Genomic DNA, 27860 nt, shown 5'->3' on the forward strand with positions numbered 1-27860 from the left:
CTGGCTTTGGGCTGCATTGGGGAATGGCATTTAGATGATGCATGCCCCAAACATGGCTGGAAGCCGCGCTGATGCTGCACCAAGCAAGAAGAACTGAGGACTGGGCCAGTGCAATCACTGCGGTCCCGGTGAGGTCCTTTTGGCTTGTCTACTTCGAGCTTAAGTCTACTCTAATTAAAACTAAGCTTGGATCCAACTCTCTGTTACTCCATATTGGATCTAATATACCCACTCTGCTCAGACTAAGTAAGAAAAAAACTGCTACTAATTGTGGAAAATACCATATGTATCTCCCGTGAGTATGCTGAGCTTTACTTCTACTTCTTTAACAAAGAACTCAGAGAGGAAAATAGCTCAGAAACATAATGATTATTGGGAACTACATCCCCCAAAGGTAATCTATCCAAACTATGGGTCTTCTCAGCACTTCGTATTATTTTCAATTTCACTGAGGAACCCTGCAATCTACTAACTTATCATGGTCACACTGGCCATGTAAGTGGAAGGAGGACAGGTCGCCATGTTGTTATCTGGCATTGCCAACAACACCTCCACATATGTAGGGAGAAGAGCTTGGAAGGAGCATAGTATTTAAAGGAAGTTTGTCCAAATAAGGCAGCAACCTTAAAAATGTTTACTAGGGTATAAGACAGGACCTATTGCTGAATAATCATATATAAGACTATGCTTCAATAATAGAAAAGGCCTCTTATGCACAAGTGCAATGAAGAGGAAGGTTTCTTCCACACTGCACAATTATAGCAGTTTGATAACTCTTTATGAGGTTCTTAGAACAGAGTACAGTACTTAGAAAGCATGAGTGACCCAACAAACCACAAAGCACAGGATTCCATAAGATGAAACAACAGAAGTTAAAGTTATATCAAACTGCTATAATTTTGCAATGTGAAAGTAAGGCACGTTGCAAGCCCATTCTAGAATTACTCCCGTTCTTATCCAACTCAGATTTACATAGTAATAGATTTGTGCTTTTTTTTAAAGGCATCTAATGGATACAGTGGGATAAACTGAATTCTTTGTCCCAAATGAAGTAAATTAGAAGGGACTTGTTAGGCCACGACTTACATACCTATGGATGTGTTGAGGTTAAACATTGTGTTTAGCTCAACAAAAGTTGCCTTAAGGGCTCTTAACCTGATCTACTGCAAATTACTACTGTATACAAATGTAATATGTAAACAGATAATGTACAAAATTAGCTCAGACCCAGCACCTGAAAGTTCATATCTATTTCCTAGATATGTCTTGAGCATGTCTTATCCATTACAGTTACGTATAACAGTATAGGAATGTCACCCACAAAATGTTCCTCCACCTACTCACACAGCCAGCCAAGGAAGAGTCTCAAACATTTTTGAATCAGCAAACACACATTGTATTGGAAGCATATCTCCTATCTTGAGTCTATGCCCAATCTGTTAGCATTAATGGCATAAAAAAGAGCAACAGTGCTGAAGAATTCTCAGCACTACATAGTTGTTGCAAAAGCTTAGTCCACACTGTGTTTGTGCCTTGGCGATTCACAATGGATTATGAATGGTTTGGTTCAGGGAGTACACTGGGAGAGAAAAAAAACCGAGATCCCTTTCTTAAGTGCATTAAGTCAGTGTCCTAAACCAGACATATATCTATGTTGCATGTCCACTGGCATACTGTATAAGAAGAATGTGGGAAATGCCCAAGTACGTTTCAGAAGGCCAGTGCTGGAAACTGGGTTTTAATTTAAAAAACTAAACAAACAGCTATCGCTGAAGTCCACAGAACAATCTTCAAATAACTGGAAATCGTTATCTCAGCACTTTCATGGTTTCCAAAGCATTCTGTAAAGTTATTTAAAGTAGCAATGGATTGGAGCTGGATTTTTTCCTCCTCTAAATCACTGTATTTTAACATATATCATCATAACTATGTAAGCATTATCTATTCTAAAAATGCAAGGGCATGATCTCCAAGGGAAGGAAAACCTCTAAGCTGTTTTTACTGATGCATTTTCAGTTTCTGGTCATCATTTTTCACTCCCTGATTACCACTATAAGTGTTGATTAATAGTTATGCTCATGTCACCAGAATGCACTGTTCGTGGGTCAGGAAAACATCCTTGAATAAAGTAACTAGATAGAATAATCACACCATCCTTCCTGTTCTCCATAAAAGACCGGCAACAGAGACTTGGACATTAAAGTTACTGATGACCTTGGTGTCTCTACTTAGCAGTTTTAAACACTTTTAACTGAAAAGCAAAGTCAGATGATCAAGTGTACTTTTAACCTCCCCATCTCCAACACTGAAAAAGGGGAGAAAAAGAGGAAGAAATATAAGGTAGTGCTCAGATAATGACATTGCGAATATACCTAAATTTCAACTCTTTTCCCTGCACCAGAATCAGCATGAACCTTCTAAGTCAGTTTTATTATTGAACCAATTCATACTTTGAGATCTGCTGGGAAGGAAGGCCCTTTTCTATGTCACCACCCTTACTGTCTGAAGGGAACAGACTTTCTCATTTACTGCTCCAGGCTCAGGATCTCCCATCCCAGAAAAGTTAGACTAGTACCCTCTCTACCTTTTTCACAGACAAGTAAAGGCTTTTCTGTTTCAAAAGGTATTTGATGGTTGACTATATAAGGCCTCTCCCACCAAAATAACGTGCTAGGTCTTGTTAAATGCGTGCTGGTAAATGCACATTTAATTATATATCTTTTAATCTGGTTTTAATTTGTGATTGTTTAAATTAATTGATAGATTATTTAATATTGTTTGGACTTTGCATCTTGTGGATTTTTAATGATACAATTTTTTAAAAAAAATTGATTGTAAGATACTTTTCAGTCCTGAAAAGGTGGGATAGAAAGAAGTCACCACCATCATCTTAACATATTAGCATTTCTTACTAATGTAATAGTCTGGAACAGAGAAGAGTTCTTAATAAAGAAAGGAAATTGCTGAGGGACATTTCTAGCAAGCCAATGGGAAAAAAGAGAGTCCCTAGACATATAGCCACTGTGTTTCCTAAATAAGGACAATATTTCAAGAGTTAGCTGTACCATGCCAGAGATTATGCAATACTTCTGTGCACACTTATTTGGGAATAAATCCCACTGAATTCAGTGGCTCTTATTTCTGAGTAGATATGGGAAAAAAACATATAGCACACCACAATGTATCCAAAACACTGAAGAATTATTAAAATTCAGAGCCAATTGAGTTCTGTTTTCAGAATCAAAAACTCAGTTATCTTCTGATTCAAGATCCTTAAAGGCTGCATCTGTTTCTTTTCCCTAGTCCAAATGAGATCCTTTCCTCCTCTGTGGGTCCCTCTCTCTGGGTGGCTTTCCTTCCCATTAATCCAATAATTTGTTTTTGTTAATTTGACCCCTTAATTGATTTAAATGTACACCAGATTGGAGAGCCCCGCTGCATTTGGAATCCAACCCTGAGATAAACTAGAAAAGCAAACATTAGACACCTTCAGCTCAGAGCTAAGACTACTTCTATTTCAAACAAAGAGAAAGCCTTATTTTCCTTCCCCCTTTACTTTGGATCAGGTTAGGAATATTTTGGCATTTTAACAGAACACAGAACTGAGACAAAATCATGGGCCTCTTTCCAAGAATCTAAAAAGAAGCCATCACAAAGAATGGTGAATTCTCTGTTTATTTCTTTGAACTAGACAGACATAATTTATTCAATACCACTATGGCAATCTGTTCCTTTGCCTCATAACTCATATTAAAACCAACCTTTTGACACTGTGTGTGATTGAGAACAAACCCCATTTGTCTCTCCACAGTCTTGCACCCTCCTCTCCTTCCTTTTCTGCAATTAGTAAACCACACAGTTTATCTAGATAACCACTGCTTTCAGACTACAGGTTGCTGTTCTTCCAAGTCAGCTCATTGTCTTGTTAACATTGGGAATTGTTATCTGAACTTTCAGGCTTTTCTAAGGCATTTCCTCCCATTAGATTAACTTTTAACCTAGAGAATGTTGAGTTCAACACCAAGTACTGCTTCCAGGGACTAGTTTTTTCAGTTCAAGCTATGCAAAGAAATAAAATACAGTGGGCCCTTGTTATCCACTGGGGTTTGGTTCCAGGAGCCCCATGGATAACGAAATCTGTGGATATTCAAGTCCCATTACAATGGCTTAGTAAAATTGTGTTCTTTATATAAAATGGAAAATCAAGGTTTGCTATTTGGAATGTATAATTTGGGGAAATATTTTCAAGCTGTGGATGCTTGAATCCATGGGTAAAAAATCCATGGATAAGGAGGGCTGACTGGAAAATAAAATAAAACAGAAGAAGAAGAAGAAGAAGAAGAAGAAGAAGAAGAAGAGGAGGAGGAGGAGGAGGAGAGTAGGAGTAGGAGACACTAGCAAGTATATGGAGGAACAAAGATCAAAATATCTCAGGCTATTAATTGATGGTAGCCAGTTGAAGCCTTTACTCTGCTTTTAACAACTAGCTTGATTCAGGGAGGACCAGCTGGTTTAGTAGCTTGAGCGCTGAATCCACCAAGTGACCGTGGGTAGTCAGTCACACTCTCTCTGCCCAAGAGGAAGGCAATGGTAAATCTTCTCTGAAAAAAATATTGCCAAGAAAACATTGTGATATGGTTGCCATAAATTGGACTCATCATGGGAACAAGTTTGAACCAGTAGTAATAACAAAAGCACATCCTTACATAAGAATATGAACATGCACCTACATGCATACATTCCCATGCAACTCCCAGGGCACAGAAAGAAAATGCAGACATAGCAGTGAGCAAGAGTCAGATAAAATACTTGCAGGCAGGTAAGCCCACAAGGGAGACACAACCTCTCACTGTCTTTACTAATCTTGTGTTGCTGGAGGCTCTCCTGTGTAGGAGCTGCCTCAAGGTAATAAATTCTGCATGGTTGTATTATTATGTTCTGAACATTTAGATACTGCTGCACAAATCAGAACTCTACCCTACAGGAAAATAAGGGGGGATAGAACAACTAATTTCTTAAACGCCAAGGCAAAACTCCCAAGTTGAATAAAATAGCAATTTTTTTGTTGTGAAATTTTAACCCAGATTCATTTCTTCTAATCTAATGGAAAAAAGAAAAACCAAACAAAACAGTATTTGTGGAATTTTAATGGCAAGAGTACCAAATCCACCTTAATCCCTTTAAAAATAGATAGGACAGAGCAAGTCCGCTTCTCTTGTTTCTCACAATCCCACTTAAAACAAAGCAATCTCCAAAAGTCGCCTTCTCTGTGTTAAACAAAACAATCACCAAAACCCCAAATTCTGCATTAACATTTATCAAAGCCATCAGCAGCAGAAGATTTTCAGAATAGCTATATTCCATATGTCATACCATCCGGCTTCTTTTTGTTTTTTAAAAAAACCTTATTGGTCCTGGCTTTTGAAATAATAATAGATATAATTTCCTTAAGCCTGCAATGACAACTAAGGGAGGGGGCAACCTTCCCTTTCTTGCAGATACCAATTTAGCAGCTGGTATAGTATTTCTATGATCTGGTACTATCTCTCTCTCTCCCTCTCCCAATTTTGGTACCAGATGGATGCCAGATGGGCAATACTTTCTTCTGAGCTTGAGGGTTTTTTAAAAATAAAAACCACCAAGCAGAGGGTCAAGTCTTGTCAGCTAGTCTTCTCAAATGGCACTTCAAAGCAAGACAATTGAGGTGGGTGGGGAATTGCAACATCTGCTCCTTACTACTCACGACCCTAATAATATCAGAGGTAGCCATCCACACTTCAACCAGAAGTTAATACGCAGCTGCATAACAAGTGGAAGCTTTGAGATTCTATTATACTTTGTCTAGGAATTGGGTCCAGATGCCAGCTCTTACCCCACCAACATCAGCTGGGAATGCAAAATATAATCAACATGTGAAGTTGAAGACTTTCATGGCTGGCATCCATACTTTTTTTGTGGGGTTTTCGGGCTATGTGGCCATGTTCTACAAGAGTTTATTCCTGACGTTTCACCTGCATTCTCTGAAGATGCCAGCCACAGATGCAGGCAAAACATCGGGAATAAACTCTTCTAGAACATGGCCACATAGCCCGAAAAACCCACAAAAAACTATAATGAACATGCTTTCTTCCCATCACAACACCAGAAATCTTGAAGTGTGGAGTAGGGCAGATTTTGGAATGGAGCTTCCTGCCCTTCTGGGTAACAAGATGGAACAATTAAGACTTTTAGTGGTTTTTGAAAAGGTCTGGGAAAACCGTAAGACCAAATCTGCAGCATGGATCTGCAGCAAAGGTGGAAGGAAGAAAGCAGGAGAAGAGGCCTGTGATGGATATTGATTTTTCCTTAGTCTTTCAGGTGGCTGACTTGTCTTTCAAACTGGAGTTGGATCCCAGAAATGAAACCTAGAAACTGTCATGTAATCATTCTGAAAGAAGCCTAAGGGAGCTAATTCAAATGTGATTTTACAAAGAGCCTCCCCTTTATGTATAAAACCTGGAAAAAAAGTCCCCCCCCCCCCCCCAGTGTCAAGTTAAATTGTCCTTAAGTTTAGAAGGGTGTCTGCAGGAAAATACAGCTGACATCAAAGCATGCTCTCCACTCTGCAATTTGCTTCATGGAGAAGTTATGATAAACAGGTTATGTGGTTCCCTAAGGTTACCATGGAAACCTTTTCTTTTCAGGCCATCATTTCCAAAGGTACAATTTGCATTAAAATGACAGAACTTGATTTTTTTTTTTGCAAGATTCAAGAGGGGTCATGCTACCATGTATTATAGCTATTATTTCAAAATTCCCAGATGTAACATTCAAGGGAAGGATCTATTAATCCCTGTAAACATCTTGATGACCAAATACAATTTAATTGCTGGCTTGTCAGGTAGTTTCCTGACAAATTATCAGAAAAAAAAATTAAACTTCTAATGCAAGAATAAATATTAAAGTTAATTCATGAGTTGTACCTAAATATTACTTTTTCTGTCATGGCTATGTGCAACTGTTCTACACCACATTTCTGTGTCTTAGATTCTAGAAGATGTCAGGAAAGTAAGGGAACATATGGCTCCATCTCTCTGTCCCTCTTTCAAAGGGATTTATATTTGTCAATGAATTGGTGGAAAGGAATCTTTCTTAAAACGGTAACACAATACACACTCATTGTACGTAAATACAAAGCAGATACAAAACTATGTCTACAGTGCTCTAGGCAATCTTCCTTCAGTATTGCTGATGTGTGTTATATGCACAAACACATTGTTTTAAAAAATATAATCCCCTCTCTCTACATACTACAAAGGTACACCAATTTTCTGGTGCTGAAGCCTACATATGATGTTGGCCAAGGCGCAGAGGCCACACATGTGTGTGTGCATTTATACACTCGCAGGGAAATCTATTCCATATATTTTAAAAAAATTAATAGATTATCAAATGCACTATGTTCTTAAAATACATAAATACTGCCTCTCTTGACCCAGTGTAAGGGCACAGTAGCTCTCCAAGGGCAGTTCATTAATTCAATAGAGAAAACAGCAGAGGAAACTCTCTTCCAATGAAAATGAATGTGGCAGATCCCATACAACGATATTGTGTGTGCACTGAGTGATGAGCATGTAATAGTAAGGACAGAATACAAGCAGTAAACAACCACTCATCCATGGCTCAGAGAACTAAGGACACTTCCCATCTCTCTTAATAAGGTGATCTGAATGCTGAGGATGGTTCTTTGTAGACATATGCAAAACTCACTGAATATACTACATGTGTATATTTTCCCAGCTCCATGTGAATGCATCTATGTATTCTGGCTAGTACTGTATTCTCCTGGCATCAGTGAATATTTGCTTAAACGCCACAGATGGTTTTATGCATATACTGCACTGCATCATGGGCTATGGAGGTCTCATTCTTGAATATGCATGTCATATAACAAGAATGAGGAAGATGATCTGCAAGAATATGGCAGCAATTCAGAGTAGGAACTGGCAAAACCACCCCTGACTATTCCTTGCTTAAGAAAACCCTATGGAATTCATGGAGTTGCTGTAAGTCTACAGGCAACTTGAATGCACACATACACACAAAAGGTTTGGCTATTGCCAATATGTGTTTTGCTTTAATAAAGGAAGTTTGGCACAAAAAGACAGTACTGTATGAATGCAGAATGCTTTTGCTTAACAAGACTGAAATGTTGCAAAAAATATGCAGGATATCTTATAAAGCTCATTCAAATAAGAATGAGTCATAGGAAGATTCATTGAAAACATGTCAGAGTTTTGGAAAGATTGGTAGAACGTTTGAATTAACACTTAAAAATAACAGAATCACAACTTTCAGCTTGAATTTCATTTAGTCATATAGCAGTCACAACTTGAACAATGTGTGTTTAGGTAGTGGGCACACTCCAAAATGAGGTGTCTATTTCGGCCTATGAGTAACCCCTTTAGAGATCTTGAACAACTAAGAGAAGGAAGCAGATGATGTGTTGTGGGCCATCATACAATACTCCCCCACTCCTATTGTGCCAGTTAACAAAAAATAAAACATTGTAATGACTTTCAGTAGCTAGGAAAATATGATGACCATGATCTGAAGCTGCACAGATCAAGTCCCCTTCTTTTGGTTGGCAACCCTGAGATCTAGCGGATAAGGGTTATCTAGTTGATAAGATCCAGCTGCTTTGAGGTACGAAGAGGTGGTAGTACTGGAGCTTATCAGCTAGATCTCAGGGTTGCCAACCAACCAGTAAATAAGGACCCAGAACTCACTGCAAGGGCATATGCTCTGCATGCACAAGGTCCTAAGTCCAATCATTGGCATTTCCAGTGAAAAACAATTCCTTACCACCCAAGATCTGTAAAAATTAAAAGAACCACTGTTAGGGATAGTGGTAGGGGGAAGTATTACTGGCCCAGATGGTCATATGTATATCTATTTATCTCCCCATCCACTCACCTACACATCAAACTACTTACCTAATCACCCATCCCCAACTATCTACTACCTATCCACCCAAACAAAGCACAACTTATCCACAACAGATACTTCCTTTGCAAGAAGCCTCCTTTGGGGCTGGGGCGCTAATGTGGGTTCAGGGATGGTAACTTACTAAGATGAGACATTAAACATGACTGTATACCTAGTGCTAAATATAGTTGATGTGTCCTTGACACAATGACATACAGTTGTAAACCCAACACCACAAGCCATCATTTAAACAAGGTTGTATTGTTAAAGTGTATGTGATTTTCTCTCTCTCTCACTCTTACACACACACACACACACACACACACACACACACACACTCCCCACCCTCTCTGGAAAAATGCTTACATATAGCGCTCTCTCTCTCTCTCAGATCCAATTTATTCAAGTACACAGGCCATCTAATAAGATTTTTTAAAATTAGAAATACAAACATGATGGAATTATCTGAGAACCTGAGCAAATGCTTTTAACACAAAACAATTGTGGAATTAAATACTTTTAATTAAATAACTTTTCTTCCATTAAAAAAGGGAAGGGGTTCAAGCATACTTTCTCACAATCTTTTAAATATATGGGCAATAAACCACAAAAAGAAGACCTTTTTTGACAGAAGGGCTAAGTTTGCATAGCACCAGAGGTTGCTTTAGCAAATGAAGTTTTCTTCTGCCCTATTTTGTTCTGTACTTTAATGCATTATTATTAGATTAGCATCTGCACTATAGACCTTGAAGTGGGAACTAATAAAGTTATCCACACAATCTCTAGGTGTCTGAGCCACTGACTTTATTTTTCATTTAAAATAATTATAACAATGCCACTTGTTTGTTAAAAAACCCTTTTATATTCACAGATAATTACTTTATACAGCACCTGGCAATGCATTCTAATTTTCACATCTTGGCTGAGAAATGGAGGGTGGGGAGAAGGGGACCCTCAAGCTTTTTAAAGTTTGCAACAACTTGACAACAATGTAGCCACCACACTTTTAAAGCCTTGAAGTTAACAAGAGCGGCAACTCTGATGTGGATTAACAAGCCAGAAAACAATTGTGCAAGAACAATACTAGTAAGATATTTTATCAGTTACAGAGTGATTACTGATGGAAATTTATGGCCCCACCAATTCCAAAGAGTATGATATATGACAAACAACACATTTTAAACATGACACAGAACATGATTCTTAATGCCCACTGTATTGTGGGAGCTCTTGCTCTCATGTAGCACTCAATTTGAACTGAGTTTTAGCTAAAGGCATCAGTTTACTGCAGAATTCATACAATACAATATCCATATGATCAGCTGGGAATCATGGCAACCGCTGTGTGTGGGCAGCAATCTCCAAATCCTGTTGGCTCTAAATAGGTGGAAGAAAAGGAATCCAGGCAGGAACCTCTTCTGTCTGCTCCCAATGGGAGATGCTTTCCCCATCTTCCTGATGTTTTACTCCTTCAGGAAACTCATTCATGATGCCTCATATGTTCCCTCCTGGCTGTCAGCTTCAACTCTGTCTGGCTTCTGTATAAATTTGTGAAATTACTTTTAAAAACCTAAGTTATAATGACAGGCTCCATCCTCCAAACTAGGTATGATTGTTGTTGGGTGCCTTCAACTTATTTCCAACTTATTATGACCCTAACACTGCCCTGGGGTTTTCTTGGCAAGACTTGTTCAGTCAGGGATTGACTTTGCCTTCCTCTGAGGCTGAGAGAATATGACTTGCCAAAAGTCACCTAGTGGGTTTCCATGGCCAAGCAGGAAGGGAAGTGGTCTCCTGTAACAAAACCAGTGGCTGCCTAGTTCAGTTCCAGGTAGGATACTAGTGACTTCTATGTCTTAATCGGGTTGGGAGGATATCTTGTCTGAACTGAACAACATAATTGGAATGTGTCAATTTAGTGTTTTATTGCTAAGGTTGTGGAGAAATTGGGGAAAAAATTGAGAGGAGGTATTTTGGGAGAAGAAAAAGAAACCAGGGCTTGCAAAACACATCTAGACAAAAGGGACGACGAGAATGGACCTAAATACATCAAATGTCAGAGCCCATGTTATGTGCCACCTTTTTTTGAAAGTCAGGAGAGTTTTGATAGAAAGCAACATGAAACAATGTGGCATGAATTGCCCATAGTGAGATTCACTATGTGAGAAATTCTGAGTTGCTCAATTTCCTCTCTATTCTTAGAGCATATTAATGCCTAAAATCACGCCGGCATTGGTCAAGAATGTTCATCCATTTCCTTCTGGATTCCCTTCCAGTAGGCCCATAGTGGGGTCCAAATAGGTTTCCCTTTTCTCCAATTAGACCCAGAGGAAGGATGTGTGAAAACTGAAGGAACAATTTAAGATAGGCAGATGACACCATACTTCTTCATTTTTGTTGTTGTTGTGCGCCTTCAAGTTGTTCTTGACTTATGGTGACCCTAAGGCAAACTAGTCACAGGGTTTTCTGGGGCTGAGAGAGTGTGACTCATCCAAGAACAGGGCACCAAGTTGGTTTCCATGTCCAAACAAGGAACTGAACTCTGGTCTCCAGAGTTTTAGTCCAATGCTCAAACCAGTACATCATGCTAGCTTCCTACATTTCCCTGCCTGGAAAAAAATAATGACTAGAAACTTGGAGATGGAAAATATGGAGAGGGGAAAGAAGAGTATATATGGGGCACTTCCTTGCCTTCACAGCAAATAGGAACAATGGAGCAAAAAGTAGGCCTAGTGACTTTTTCAAGGAAGTGAACATCACTGCCATTGGAATTGTTTGTCATAAAAAGTTCATATGGGAGAGGCTTCACTTCTCAGTAGTTGTGCATACAAATCTGTGTAAATGAATCCTAAATATAAATCTTGATTGCAATGGCTTACGTCTTATACACAGGACTAAAACCAGTTGTGTGTGCAAAAGAGGTTGCCTGTTGAGATGCAAATGGACTTTAAATTCCCTGTACTTTGAAAATCTCCCTATTGCCACATGAGTAGAAAGAGGAAGATCCTGCCTGCAAAAGATATCCTCCCCATCATACCATCTTTACTAAGGACTGAAACAACATGCAGGCATTTGACTAACATCTCCAATTGTTTTTTTCTCCTATTTGGTTTGTAACATCTTGTCAGACGAAGAAACCCATGGAGCTTGGAAAGCTTGCAACAAGTATATTGTGCATTTTGGTTGGCCAATAACGGTATCACTGATGGATTTTTGTTTGGATTTGTTAAATGGCCAACACAGCTACCCCTGAATGTTTTCTCAGTTGTGTGTATGTGTGTGAATGAGTGAGGGGTGTGCAATCAGCTGATGCTCCATTTCATCCCCTTTGAACTTCAAGTACCTACTATGTACTGAATCTATGTATCCTCAATTTTTATACAGCACCCCCAATTTTGGAAAAGAAGGCTGTGTTTATCATGGCATCTGAAAAGTCACTCTGGGCTAAATGTGGGACATGAGATGGTATGTAGCATGAGCAGACACAGGGCCTCCTTGGATGATGGGGAAAAGATTTAGAATGAACTTTATTTTTCTTTTTTCACTTTAGAAAAATAGGGCCTCATTCCTTAAGCCACCGGTGTGCGTGTGTGGTATTTTTCTGCTGTGGGGATGGGTAGAAAAGGAGGTGATAGTTGTCAGGCATTTAAGAAGAGTTTTACTTTTTTGTGTGCCATTGCAATCAGAGTGTCAGAAGGAACTATATTTTATCCTGTGGCATAAATGGCATTGATGTGCTGGATGTCACAAAAAGAGCTGTCATTTGGGCGTCTATCTCAAATAGACAAGTGAAGGTTCAAATGGAGAAATAGTAGGTCTAGTTAATTCTCAGAAAGGTTTAATGTTAAAAAGCCCTTTTGCTGTTCCTGTGATTCATGCTCTCTGCTTTTGCACGGACCATTTCAGGTTTGAAGCCAGTGGAAAAGTGTGTGTTTCAACCACGTTAACAGAGGCTGAACAAGTACACAAAAAGATTCTTTTGGGACTCATCCAATCATACAAACATACAAATGAACAAAAAGTCTGATGTTGTGGCCAACAAAGCACAGAATGGGGGGTTAGCAGGGTTTTTCTAGCTGGGGCTGGCTCCATTTGAAAGCTGGTGCAGCAGTTGCCATGGGTATGCCTGGCACTTGTTGTGTTGGTGCCAGTATATGAAACTCAAAGTGCTGTGTTTGGTCTCTCTTGCACCCTGTGACTCTGTTCTCCTTTATTAAGTGAAAGGAGCTGGATGGGACTCATTATGAGGCTTTGAGTAAGCAATAAAGGCCTTGATTGAACAGTGGGTGCAATTTGTATGCTGCAGGAAACAGTAAAGAAGCAATTTCTAGATAGTTAAAGTAGAAAATGCAGAGGCCTATTTCAGTTGTTTTCTTTTCTTTTTTTTAAAGCAAAGGGGTAGGTCAAAAGCAGAACTATGGTGTATGGGGGGAAATAAGACCAATTATCTGCTCTTGCTTGAAGCCTCCAAGATACTGTTTGCTATGGCAGAAAAGCCATTATTAGCACCAATAACGTGATACCTTCCCATAGCCAGTAGCAGAGATTTTTGCTTGGATCATTTTATCCCCGCCCCTTTGTCCATAACAGTCCCGGTTCTCTCTCTCTGTGTTTCATGTACATATACATGTGTGTGTTCATGTATACATTAATGTGGCTTCCAACCTATGTGCAGTTTGAATCTGAGATTCCCATTACTGATTCCTCTCTCATATACACTTTCAAAAAAAAAGAAAAGAAAAACATAACCACAGAATACTCCCACATCATATGTCACACATTTTCTTTCTAAAAAAGTCCACTATACTTAAAACATTATTTTTTTTTTTTGCTAGAACAAACATAATTTTGGGTCTAAAGAGATTTTAGCTATGGACGTTAGGGCAATTTTTTATTTGTTAATTTGTAAAAGGTGATCTAACTCTTTGTTCCACTCAAGTCTAAATTTGTTGACATCAATTTTAGTGCTTTCCAACAAAGATTTATAAATTAAATTTGTTCCATTTTCCTTCAGGATATGATTATTATTTTCAAACAGGCATGGGTGGCTTAGTCATTGAAGGTGAATGGTCCACGTACAGACAACAAGGATGTTGCAACTGTAAAAATTGCCACCTTGTTTGTTATTTATTGTGTGCCTTCAAGTCATTTCTGATTTATAGAGACCCTAAGGTGAACCTGTCATAGGGTTTTCTTGACAAGATTTGTTCAGAGGATGTTTGCCTTCCCCTGAAGCTGAGAGCTTGTGACTTGCCCAAGATCACCCAGTGGGTTTTATGGCTAAACAGGGAATTAAACTATATTTTTGCTGTCTCAATGAACCATGTATCTACATTTACTGTTGTCTTGTTAAACCGTGTACCTACATTCGTTGTTATCTCATTGAACCATGTAGCTACATATAAATGACAAGCAGACTGCAATACTGAAAATGGCAAAAATTCTCAGTCAGTCAACAGACCCAAAGTATAAATCCCACAATCAATCAGTTTCTTCCATAAAAAGAGCCTTCTCACACTTTTCAAATTATCCCACAGAGATATCTTAGATTGTACATTATAGCTAGAATTGTAATTGACGATTTATTGTATGCCAAGCCAATCTGACTGCAGAGACTAGGTAACAACCTGGGAAGGGAGGGATGAGGGCATTGCTCCACAAATAAGGATTCTGGCTCTTTTGGAAATTCTCTTTCACTCCTCAAATTTCTAGCATTGCGGAGAATGAGGCACTGAAACTCATTCACACCTAGACTGCTTATATCTCCAGTGTTCACATTCCTTTGGTGCCTCCGCCTGCCCCTTTGCTTTGGATGCCCAAAGTCTATCCTTAAATGCTCAGCTGAAATTTTAAATTACAGCAACCCTAGACATTTGGGGAGTGAAGGAACATTTCATTTTGAGGAGGAAAAAAATCTTATTGGGGGGGGGGGGACAATGCCCTTGTTTTGCCCCATCCCCATAGCTTCATCTCTCTGCCTCATGCCTTATTATGATCTACTTCCCTACCTAAGGAAAGTGTGGTCCAAGGAACAGCAGTTGTTCCTGCTGTTCCAGGAGAAGCCAAGGGAACAAGGGCGGACAGCACTGCTAGAATTACAGAGGGGAAGGAAGAGGGATACCCAAACATCTGAGGGGCTCCAATCTCAGTGAGCCCAGAGGGACTGGTTTTCAATTGGGTCAATGGCTGCTGCTGTTGCTATTACCTTCAGTAGGTGGTCTAGTGATGCCAGTGTATCCTCCAACATCACTGAGGCCTTGTCAGCCAGCTGCCCAGCAATGCCCGTCATGATCCCAGACATTGGCTGTGAGTTTACTGAAGAGTTAGCAGAGGTGTTGTCGTGTCAGTTTAATTAACCTACCAGAGAATGGGGCCTGGGTGTCTTGTCATATCACACAGTCGTAGTACTATGATTCCACCCTATGGAATCCTGATATGACAGTGACCCCTAGGCCAAACATGGGTCTCAGATCTCCTATGCAGAGACATATGCATGATCACCTGTCTCTAGGGACTTCTCCATCCAGTGCTCATTAAGCAAGCTGGCTGCCAACTCAAAAAAACCCAGAATGTCTTTCTTTTCCTTAGAGAAAAAGAATAACGTGTCCCACAATGTCATTTTTGGGGCAATGTTAGTCATAGGTTATCTTCATTAAGTGAAATTGTTATGGCATATTTCCGAATTTGAGGTTTCAAGTATTGCTTTTCTGAAAAGGAGTGAAGGAGAAAAAAGAACCATCCAATTGACTTTACTAGCCAGAAGGCTTTCAGAAATGCTTGAATTCATAGGGTGATTTTGCGGCCAGTTCCTGAATTACTAAAGTTGTCATTTCTCCTGCTGCACAAGGAGACAGGAATGCCATTACTCTCTCTGAGCTGGAATGTGGCTTTTTTAAAACCATGATCCAATACAAACGTTTGTGGTTTTGGGGAGTCTAACCTACTCTAAACTCAACATCCTGAAGCTAGAATTAATTGCTTATTAAATGCACAAAGAGCTCCTTTCTCAATCCAAAGTAAGCAGAGAACCTTTTGACACGTTATGGAAAAATAATGCAGTTCTCAGGCTTCTTTTTCTCCCTTTGACTCTTTTGGGGTCTGGATCTGTGCCAGATGCACAATAAATTCCTTGGCCTTTAACACAAACTAGTATGATTCTTCTTCTTTTTGTAACTAATTGGGAACTGACAAAATACAGTATGTTACAAAAAATGTTTGTGAGAACCTGTTGACAGAGCATGCATTCAGGCCAAAGTCCACAGGTTTCAAGCCTGGTCTGGCTGTGCGTAGATGAAATAACACAAACATGTGATTATTTTAAAGATGTTATTTATCAACATTTTAATCTTACTTGCAAAAGAGGAGCGAAAAAAAGTTATGAGGCCAGATGTAAACAAGGCATTATAAAAGGAAATTGTCATGCTGTCTGCATCCACCCTCCCAGTGAAGAACTACACAATTACTGTGTTTTATGCAGTTCTTGAAGACCAAAAGATAAGCGAAAGGGAGGAAATTAATGCCACACCGAAGAACAGCACTAAGAATTATAAAAGTAGCCCAATCTCGGTGTGAGATCTGCAAAGCAATCCACATAAATGTGCAAAAAGATTACTAATTCCTAGTCATTTTAGGTTTTGTGGGTGTGAGCCACATGTATCTATTCAGTGTTCCAACTCAACACAGTTTACATGGAGCTGCCAGGTTTATGAAAGCAAGTGCCCCTTTTTAAAAGCCAAAATCCTACTGATCAGCTGTTGAGTGGCAGAATAGGGAGAAGGGAGATTAAATCCAGCCTCCCTGCAGTTATTCCCACTTTTAAACAGCTGATTGGTGGGATTTCAACTGAAAAAAAGGCTGTAAGAAAACCTTATGGGATTCATAGGGTCAGCATAAATCAACAGGCAATTTAAATGAATGCATGCACCCAGTGCCCATCAAGTTCACAGTTTTTTAAAAAAAGTTGCAGTTCTCCATCTATAGGAAGAATGCCTGCAAAAATCTGTTTCAGTGAGTGCAAAGTCCCCAACTGAATCACAGAAATAAGGCCTTTTGCAGCTCCAGTTCTTTTCTTAATTTCTGCATAATGTCCAGAACAGGAATAAATAACTGCTCTCAAATCTACTGGGGAATGCTTTCTCAGTTTCCTGTAATTTTTTGTTTGTGAACTAGATTAATAGAAGCAAGCACAGTGAAATTAATAGGAAATACTGCGTTGGACTTCAAACAGTTTGAGATCAGATCTGTTAAAGCGCAAACTGAAGTCTTCTCCAAGTGTCACAATATACCACGTTATTGATAACCAAGTCAATATACTCTTAAACACATGCATGTATTTATATCAGGGGATTGTGTCTTGATTTTTTTTAAAGCAAAATATTAGATATGTGTGTGTGTGTGTATCTTCAAGCTACCTGTCGACTCAATCCTGTGCATAGCCTTTTCTTAAGCAAGGAATACAATCTCCCATCAAAGTACTAACCCAAGCTGACTCTGCTTTCCTTCCAAGATCAGATGGGATCTATCTGGTGCCTTTAGGGTATTTAGGCCTACCTTACAATATTATTTTTCAATCAGTTACAGAGATAGACCAGAGTGGTTAAAAAAATCCATAAGAGCTTAAAAAGCCCAGCAACATCCACCATGGTCCCGATGAAGCCCTTCAATAAGTATAGTCCATCTACATTGAGACCTGATGCCAAATACACCATTGGAAAAAGATGTTTGACATTGCCACACTTTATACTGAAGGAAAAGCAACCAACAAAAGGCAGGAGAGGCAGGTCAACAAGCAAACTAAATAGCAGTACAGATTGAGTCTCTCTTACCTGAAATGCTTGGGACCAGAAGTGTTTTGGATTTTGGAGTTTTTCAGGTTTTGGAATATTTGAAGGTGGACAGGGAGGTATGAGTACCACAAAAGGCAGAAGCTCCTCTGGCCTCCTCTGTCTAGCTCTCTCTGGGGACAATGTATTTTGCTTCTGTTTATTCATTAAAGTATTTATACCACACTCTCCATCACAGAATCTCAGAGCAGCATACAAGTAAAATATATGTAAGCACTTTCAAACAACAACTTTATTTATTTATTGGCTAGAAATGACTAGATCCCACCACTTCTATCTCATTTACCCCTTCATTCCATTGTGGAGCCCCATTTTTCCTTTGGCAAGAAAGAGGAATATGGGGGACCCTGGTCATGGTGGGTTGGTACTCAGGCATGGAACAAAACGTTCCTCATATCCCTGAAGTGTCAGGGAGCTGATTCATTTGAAGCATGTGCTTGCTTTTGTTTTTTGTTCCCTTTCAGCAAGAATTCACCAGTATTAAAAAACAAAACAAAACCCAACTGCTTCTCCCAAAGAAAATAGCTCTGCATTATTTGAAGAACCTAAAAATATTGCATCTATAAATAGCTCAAAGGAGCACACAAGGAACATAAATATAAAAAGTTGGAAGTTATATATTTTAAAATAAAATAAAATGGAAAACAAATAAATAAATGTGGCTTCTTTGGAAGAAAAACATATGTGCATTTAAAATAAATATATATATTATATATAAAGTTTCTTTTCTGTTGGAGTGTCCTGCCAGCCCAACACAAGGTGAAACATAGTTTTAAAAATAATAGCACACATTCTTATTTCAGGAGGCCCCATTTCATTACAAGGAAAATCTGCATCGAGGTAGAAAAAGGAACCTTAAATATTAACCAGTTTATTTCAACATAAACTTTATAGAGGACTACAGCTCACGCCTTAATTTTAAGGAAGAAGTGATCAGTATTCCATGAAAGCTAATGGTGAAATGAATCAGCTAATCTCTAAGGTGCCACAATACTTCTCCTTTTTATACAAAACAGGCAAACGTGACTATCTCTAAATATAATTTTTATCCAAAGAAAGGGGCTGAATGAGTAGCCAGAAAGTTGCAGAGGGAGAAGGCAGGTAAGCGACCCCATCCTTGCTGCTGAGAGAAGGAAAGAAAGGGAGGGAAGGCAGGTCTTCTCCTGCATCCTCAGTTTCCACCTACATTGAGTTAATGGGTGGACCACAAAGGAAGAAAGGAATGAGGAGAAGGAGAAGAAGAAAATAGAAAGCAAGGTGACCCACCTGTCCTTTCTCCTGCATTGCCCAGAGGAAGAGGACGAGTACTTGGGCAGGGCAGGCAGAAATATCTCTCTTTGCACTGTCTCCCAATTTCGGCATCCCAGCTGTATTGACATTGATACTGGCTTCATTTTGGTGCCAAGTAAAAACATGGCTTTTTATTAAAGCATTTTATTTGGGGCCTAATTGATTTATTCCCAAATTGTTTTCAACCACCATAACCTTTTAAAACCCATTTTAATTTCTTTATTGTTTAATATCCTTTTAGTTTGTATAAATTATTTTTTATTCCTTTAATGTTATTCAACTGTGCACAATAACAACACGGTTGAATTGTGGGAAACTGAAAATGACCAGGAAGAGATGAAACATGTAGTGTGTTGTTTTCATTGGGGGGCATTGGCCTTACTTTTAAGCATTAATGGGTCTTAAGTTTTCTAAGGATTTTTTTTAGAAAGCTGTTTTTCAGCGGACAGTCACTTAAACTTGCCAAATTATGTCTATTCTTTTAAAAGTGATTGTTCAAAATACGTTTTCTGTCAAAAATCTGTCCTAATATAGTGCTGGTATAAGTCAGCGATATCCTTTGGTGCCAATATTATCATACCTTTTTCTCTACATGTCTACAAGTATCCAAGACTCAGCATGGTACAGTCTTTGAGTGTTGGATTATGATTCTGGGAAAACGGTGTGAACTGCTGTTCAGCCATGGAAGCCAAGTGGGTGACCTTGGGCTAGTCACTCTCTCTCAGCCTCAGAGGAGAGCAATGTCAAACTCCCTCTGAAAAGCCTATGGAAGTATTATCATAAATGGTAGCTAAAAGTGCCTAACAACAACAGGTATGTGTGTGTAGGTGTGCCTTCCCATTGCATGTTGATTTATGACAACTTCATGAATTTCATAGGGTTTTCTGAGGCAAGGAATACTTGGAGATCGTATTTGCCAGTCCCTTCTTCTGAAAAACAATAGGAAAGCTGTCTGACACTGCAACCATAGGGCAGTATTTCCCAAACTTTGGTCTTCCAGATATTTTGGACTTCAGCTCTCAGAATTCCTGACTGTTGGCAAGGCTAACTGAGTCCTCTGGGAGCTGAAGTCCCAAACACCTGGAGAAACAAAATTTGGGAAACACTGCCATAGAGTCTGCATGTAGCCACAGTTTTAAGACGGAATGTAAGAGACGACAGTAGATGAAAAATAGGCTTTCTAGTCCCAGTCCAACATTCAAACCACTATAACACACTGGCTCTTGGATACTTGTAGACACACAAAGAAAAATGTGTGATAATACTGGCACGGAATGCTATTGCTGATAGCAGAGTCTACTGAGTGCTATGCAAGTTTCAGAATGCACTTAGGACTACTGGGCCAAGGAAACATATAATGGTTTCCCACCTTCCATTTCTGAAAACTGAAAATCTAGCCATTATCCTGTCTCCACCCAAAGGTGAAATATACAGGTAGAGATTGAAAACAGAAGGCCTTTCCAACAGCAAAACCAGGGCTTAATTGTGCTTCAGTGGCTAAATTGAGTTTTCTTAAAATCACACAAAAAGCAAAGATTGATGAGTCTGATGAATGTATCGCACTATTGTGGATCTCCATTTTCTTTTTCTTACAGGTCATAATCACTGTGGGAGGTAAAAAATATTTAATGTTTGAAAGAGCATCAAATTTATAGCCAGTGGGTTATTTGTAAGCGTCAATCCATCTGAACACTTGGTTAGTAATGTATACAATGATAACAGCAGCTGCTATACATGAGAAAGGCATAGTGGAGAGATATGGCTAACTGACAGAAATACAGAGAGAACATATCTAGTAAGAGAAAATATATTTATAAGAAGTTCACCAGCTGCATTGCCCCTAGTGAATTTCCTATACATAGGGAAAGGAAAAACCTTTAACAGGAGGATTTCCTCCTGTCTCATTTCTGTGTGCCTTCTTTAGAACAAGGACATGGAAATATGTAGGCTACAATAAGTTTTCAATTTAATTACAATTATAGAATTATCTCTTATTTTCCTTTATTGGAAACAACTCAGCTTTTACATAATGCTGCTCCCAGAGAGCAAACCTGAAGTCAGAAGGTCTGTCTGTTAGTGATCATGGTCTTCAGGAAATATTCTCAAACCAGGTTGTTGACCACATGGGAAGGTATGAACAATGTTTGAAGGAGGAGGCATCAGCACAGCTGGCTGGAATATCAGCAGCAAATAACCAGTTATATGAAAGCCTCCATCTGGATGTGACTTCAAGATCTATATAAAACTGACCACATGGCCTCAGAAAGCACAGAGATGGGAGCTTATGGCAAAGTTAGTGCTCTGAGTACAGAAAAGTAGAAGTAGGAAATATGTTATGGGTGAAATTGTGGGTCACCAAAAGTAAGGCCCAGATGAGCTATGAGAAATGAATGGAAATAGTAAAAGCCAGGTTTCTGTTCCTATAGTCAAAGTTTGGGGGGGGGGAACCAATAAAGGAATCACAGATTAGATACAATGTAAAAACCATCTGCTGAAATTGACTGTGGAATGCAGAGATATAGCTGTGTTAGGGCTGAAACTGACAGCTCTAAAGGGGTGACTTGACGCTGCCCCTTTGATTGCCTGATTGGGGCTGCAGCAACCACACGTCCTGAGCTGGCATTTTTCCTGCCCCAAAAGAAGTGGCACAATGCTGCTCCTTTTTGGGCCGGGAAAAAACTGCCCTTGTCACTGCTGCTGTGGCTTTTTGGTACTCCTGTGGCGTGTGGTCTAAATGCTGCACTGCCGAACCACTGCAAAACTGCCACAGGGTGGCTTCACAGCGGTTTCTTGATGGCCTGGGTTGTGTGTGTTGAGCATATGCCGCACCCGCAAGCTGCTGGTGTAATGTGCTGGTCTTTACCGGCCTTTAGTCGGTAGAATCAGTATGTAGAAAGATCTCTTCCAGCAAGCTTACCCACCTGATCTCTTATAAGACATTCTTCTTCTATCTTTTTGCTCTAGATTGAAACATCTCTCTCCTCTTTTGTTTTGATAGTATCGTTTTTAATTGTTATCTACTTTTATATTCTATTGTACTATATTGTTATTTTTATTGTTGTGATTTGTATTTGTATCTTGTATTGGGTTGTAATCCCGCCTCGACCCACCTGGGAGAGGCAGGAAAATACAAATAAAAATTATTATATATTATTATTGTAGCATCTTAGAGACTAACTAGAGAACTCTCCTCCAGCATCACATTTCAAATGAGTAGATTTTCTTCCTATCAGCTTTCTTCACTATCCAGCTTTCACAACCATACATAGAAATGGCAAATACCATGGCACGGACAATTCCAACTTTAGTATTTAATATTATATCTTCATACTTCAGGATCTTGACTAGTTCCTTCATAGCTGCCTTTCCAAGTCCTTATCTTCTTCTGATTTCTTGACTGCAGTCTCCATTCTGATTAATGACTGAGTCAAGTTATGGAAAATCTTGAACTATTTCAGTGTCTTCAGTGTCTGTTTTGAAGTTATGTAAATAATAATTTCTGGTCATTATTTTTCTTCTCTAAACTCTACTGTAAACCTGCCTTTCACTTTCTTCCTTGATTTTCTTCAGTAATTATTTCAGGTGTTTGCTATTTTGTGCTAGTAGCATGGAGCCAGCGTGGTGTAGCAGTTTGACCACTGAACTATGACTTTGTAGACCAGGATTCAAATTCCAGCTCAACCATGGAAATCCACTGGGTGACTGTGGCCAAGTCACACATTCTCATTCTCAGAAAACCTTGCCAGAGGTTAGCACCATCATAGGTTCATATCCATAAGCTGGAAACAACTTGAAAGCCCACAACAACAACAAAAATAACAAGAAGTATAGTGTCATCTGCATATCTTAAACTCTTCCTCTAATCCTGCTTTATATATGATATGTTAAGCATATCTGTTAAACAGGTAGGGTGATGAAATGCCAATTGGAAACCATTCTGTTTCTCTGCATCTCTACTGAGTAGTAAAATTCTGCATATGTTGCACAACAGTGACCAGTCCTATGTAATCCTCCTGGGTGACAGACAATCTTTGAGATAATCAACAGGCAAAAGTTACAGGAAGGGAATATTAAAAAATTCTCCCTTTTCAGAGTATGCATATTGCAGGGCATGTTGTTTTCCCTCTTTTTCATGGTTTGGCATGTTTCATATCACAAATCAAACAGCACCAAGGGTTAAGAGGACTTGGGCAGTGAAGATGGAGCCTTAAGAAGCACCTAACAGTTTGAAGAAATAGCCTAGCTCCCCCCCCCCCCCCCCACTTTTCTGCATTAAAGCCATAACATTAGTGCTAGCTCAAATGCATTTGACTGTGAAATGGAAACAATCTTCAGGCTTCTGATATTAATCAGAGAGACTGAGAGCTTTAAAGCTATCTTGGGTGCTTTGATTAACAACTCCTTCTCTCACAGAAAACATGTAGCCTTGGGAATCAGTAATCTTAGGTATTACACCTAATAGAAACGGCTTAAAGGGGATTACCCAGAAGGGACTTTTGTGAAGCTTTGGAGACTATATGGGGCCATAGTCAGCAAGGTAATAAAGCCCTTCAAGGTTTGATAAGAAATGGGAATCCTCAGCCAACCCCTAAAGTCTCATTGACCAGGTCTGGATTATTTGCCAGGATATCAATTATTCTTTAAACATCTACCTTGGGAGCCTAAGTATGTTATTTATAAACATGGTTTGGAGAATAGTTTCTCTCTCTCTCTCTTAAGCACTCCAATTCTCTATGTTTGCCACATCAGGCTGACTTAATCAAAGGGTATGTTAAACTGATTTATTGGGAGGGAGTCCCAAAAGCCATATCTCTATTGGACCCAAATAATACAAAAGAGCAAAAGCCTGAAGACAGGAGCTAACTTACAAGCATTGTTCCATAAATGAACCCACAACCTAGATCTTGAAAGCCTTTTGTATCTGCTATGATGGACTTAGAGGCAATGTCTGAGCTGACATGGCCTGACCTCCTCCTTGATTAATAGCAAAGATTTTTGTATTCATTTGAGGATTTGGTCCACAGAACTTGGAATTGGATACACACTTATCAGACAAGTGTAGGTTTAACAATGAACAATTAGCAACTCTAATCTTTTTGAACACAGCTTCATACTTGAATAACAATCTCTTCTATAAAACTTCACTTCTGACAGCTAGACTTCAGTCTATCCATCATCTAAACACACCACCATACCTATAAAGAAAGGAGATTCCAAACCTGTTCAGATTAAGAAGGAGAAGAGTATTGTGCAAAGGTATCAAAAAGTCAATAAATAAAAACAGCATGTTAAAATTACCATGCAAGATTACAGATATAATAATAATAATAATAATAGCCAGCATAGGATAGTGGTTTGAGTGTTGGATTATGACTTTGGAGGCCAGAGTTTGGTTCCTGTTCAGTCATGAACTCCACTGGGTGGCCTTGGGCAAGTCACATTCTCTCAGCCTCAAGGGAAGATAATGGCAAACCACTTCTGAACAGATCTTGGCAAGGAAACTCCATTATAGGTTCACTTTAGGCTTGTAATAAGTTGGAAACAACTTGAAGGCAACAATACAAACACACTATTACTACTACTAACAATAATAATAAATATTATAATATGTATATAATAAAATGTGATGTTTTCAGTGATGATAAAACCCCAGTTAGTTTCACATGAATTACATACTGTTCCCACATGGACCCAACCTGTATATATGTGACCTACCAGAAATGAAAGCCATAGAACAGATGCAGAACCAGCTCAAGATATTTTGCTTTGTGAGGTAAGGGACAAGATGGCATTCCTTCCCTTTCCATGCATTTAGAGAGAAGCCAAGGGGACTGGCAGATAGACTTTATGCCAACCTTGTCAAACACTCTCTGAGCAAATGCCTGTTTTGTTATGAACTGATTGTAAAGGAGAGGCCCTTCAGAGAATACAATCACCTGTCAATGTTTCCTAGCTGGACAGAGGGAAGAGGACTTTCTTTCCCTGTACTGCTCCAAGACTGCAATGTTCTCCTGTCTGAACTGAGATCAGTTTCCATTCATGTTGCTTTTAGGAAGAGTGGTGATGCAGCTTTCAATTTGGCTATTTAAACTACTTTTACTATTGCAGTAAAATTGTTTCAACAATTCTGTTTCTGTTGTTTTAGGGATGCTATACCCCAGTTTGGCTATGTTTTACCAAGATTCCAAGCATGTCACCTGGTGTTCATCTGGATCACCATCTGATCTGGAGTCCTTTTTGAAAACTAGGTTTCTAGCCAAGATATGAAGCACAATGTGGAGGCATGGTTCTTTGAAATTGTTCTGGAAAAAACAAGCCTGCCTTTTCTTCTTAGACAAGAGGGAAAGGAGAGGGAGCAGTGAAACTGGTGGAGTATGAGCAGCAAAGGGCTCCATATGAGGTGAGGCAATGGAGGGAATAGGAGGAGAGAATGAGCAATGCAAATAGCAGAATACAAGAAGCAAAGGAAGAGCATCTTGTGAGGCCACAAGTGAGGGAGGGAGCAAGGCTGACCAATTAGGGTGCACAATGACTAGAAGGTTTACTCAGGTCTGCCTGCGGAGTTTAAATCTGGCTGTGCTGGAGAAGATCCATCATTCTTCCCAGAAACAGCTTCCTTAGCCATCCTCCCTGTAAGAGGTTTCACCGTGGTTTGGGCATGGAGGATGGATAAGATGGGCCCATGTACTCACCAGGCAGGGTCTAACAGTTGACTTGGGGGTTGAAGCACTGACAGGCACACCCAGCGGTGTGTGTGCGTGTGTGCATCTGGTTTCAGGCCACATGTGACAGGGGAACCATGCAGTGGATTTTGTCGTGTAGAGTCCTAGTTCTGTCATTCCGGGTTCTCTCAAGCATTTAGGCTGGCAGGAGGTAGTTACTGACCAACAGCCAGTTGACCTGAGCAACAGTTCTGGGCATGCATGTCAAGCTATCCTTTTCAGCTGTAATCAATGAAATAGTGGCTGAATTTACTCCACATTATGTGTTTAGCTCTTTATATTACAGTGCCCAGTCCTGAATAATAGCTAGAGGTACAAAGCCTACATACACTGAATTACTTGGTAAGCCCAACTGCCTCTTGGGCTGTCTCTTAAAGCTTGATGCATATTTATTGATTTTATATTGGCTGAATACCTACCCAGTGCTGATCAGATGGCCTTCCTCGGCCTTCATCTTCATCATAAAAAGGAATGCCTTCTCGCCTTGCCTGATGGTATTCTTTCCGTAACTTCTGGATGCGATCTGCAGTTCCAGCACTTGGACGGTCACTGGATAACCAAGAAAATGCAAGCATTAATGTCTCTCAGTGTTATCTCATCTCTAGCATCTGCAAACAGGAGAGCTAATTCATTCAATAGGTGAAAGCTTTAGCTTTGGAAATCCCAGGATGGGTTTTCAGTTCTCATGATCTGGACCCCAGTTTGACCCCAAAATATACACAAATACAACATACTTCCTTATGTTATCTTGGGCTTCAAGTCATATTATACTTTGCCATAAAGCCACAAGTTTGAAGGAATAACATACTTAAGCAGAACACAATTTAATACTGATGTTCCTGAGGTTTTTTAAATGAGTCACTGCAGAGCTTAACTTACAACAGTTTCATTCAAAAATTAGTGGGGCAAATTCTGGTGCTACTCTGGGTTCAACTTGTTCCTCTCTGAAAAAGAGCTGACTTTCCTATTACATTTAAATCCTGTTACATGGGGGGAAAACACTGTTTGCAAAAAAAGGGGGGCTGTGTCTAGTGGACCAACAGTGTCATGGCTCCTTGCCACTGTACTTGTTAGTACTCTTGGTATCTTTGCCACAGTACCTGTTTTGCCCCTTTAGTCCTCCCTTTCCCCCCTCTTCCTTTATCTAGTACAGTATTTTGCCCACAGTTGAAGTTTGCTGGAGGTTTGTTAAATGGGAACACACAGACTCATAAGATAGAAGAGCAATGTTTGCTGTGTATGATTTATCGCATCACTAAATTACAGTAATGTTAAGTTTGTGTTATATGCATGCAGAGGGGGCAGGGAGGCAATGGGAAGGACTGTTTGCTGGGCAAGATTTATTTTCCAAGTCTTCTGTGGGTTTAAATATAAGGATATTAAAATATTTTGATTCACAGTGACATTTATGGATGCCATATACATTCCCCACGTCTGTCCAAATGTAGGGATTATATGTCAAAGAATAGGGAATGATTTCTGCACAGGCCGAAAGAGGCCTTGTTGGGGGGAAGTATAGGCAAACAATGGGAACAAAATACAAGAATACATAGGGTGCAAATGGAACACAGCAATGTACTCAGAGATATGTAATATAATTTAATGAACTGTTAATAAAATGGAGACTATTTTATAGCAAATCACAGAACCCAGAAGCAAAGCTCCACTGTTTCCAACATTTTCATGCATGTAATTGTCCAGCAGTGGCCACTTAGGGTACACAGTCTCTGAGATCCAAATTTGCACAACTGTGAGGCGTAACAGCCACATACGAGTTCTGTTATATTTTGTTCTTTTTGTCTGGAAAAACTGAAACATCTGAAACACTCTGACCATGTTTTTAGTTTACACAACTTTTTTTTTTCCTGTGGAGGTCTGTGTAGTTTATCTCATTAAAAATCTCTGCCTTAGTTTTTAGCCATCAGACTGACTCTAGAAGGTTGCAGGCACCCATTTCTTCACAAGGCCTGATGCTGTTCTCAGTGGAAGCGTTGTCTGTAAAATGTGATGATCTCTCAGCAGTGCTCTGCTATTCTGG

General features: G+C 39.5%; 1 protein-coding gene across 2 annotated transcripts in view; it reads right to left on the reverse strand.

Moving 5' to 3' along the window:
* Positions 1-27860, reverse strand: part of PARD3B (par-3 family cell polarity regulator beta) — a 574817-nt gene that overhangs the window by 79906 nt on the left and 467051 nt on the right. For both annotated transcript variants that reach the window (XM_089519344.1, XM_089519343.1), the window contains one exon: positions 26242-26371. In XM_089519344.1, the coding sequence (XP_089375470.1) occupies positions 26242-26371 (130 nt within the window). The remainder of the gene's footprint in view (positions 1-26241; positions 26372-27860) is intronic.

The sequence above is a fragment of the Sceloporus occidentalis genome, unplaced genomic scaffold (assembly GCF_023333645.1).
Source record: "Sceloporus occidentalis isolate IW3139 unplaced genomic scaffold, rSceOcc1.0.p SCAF_4, whole genome shotgun sequence".
NCBI lineage: Eukaryota > Metazoa > Chordata > Lepidosauria > Squamata > Phrynosomatidae > Sceloporus > Sceloporus occidentalis.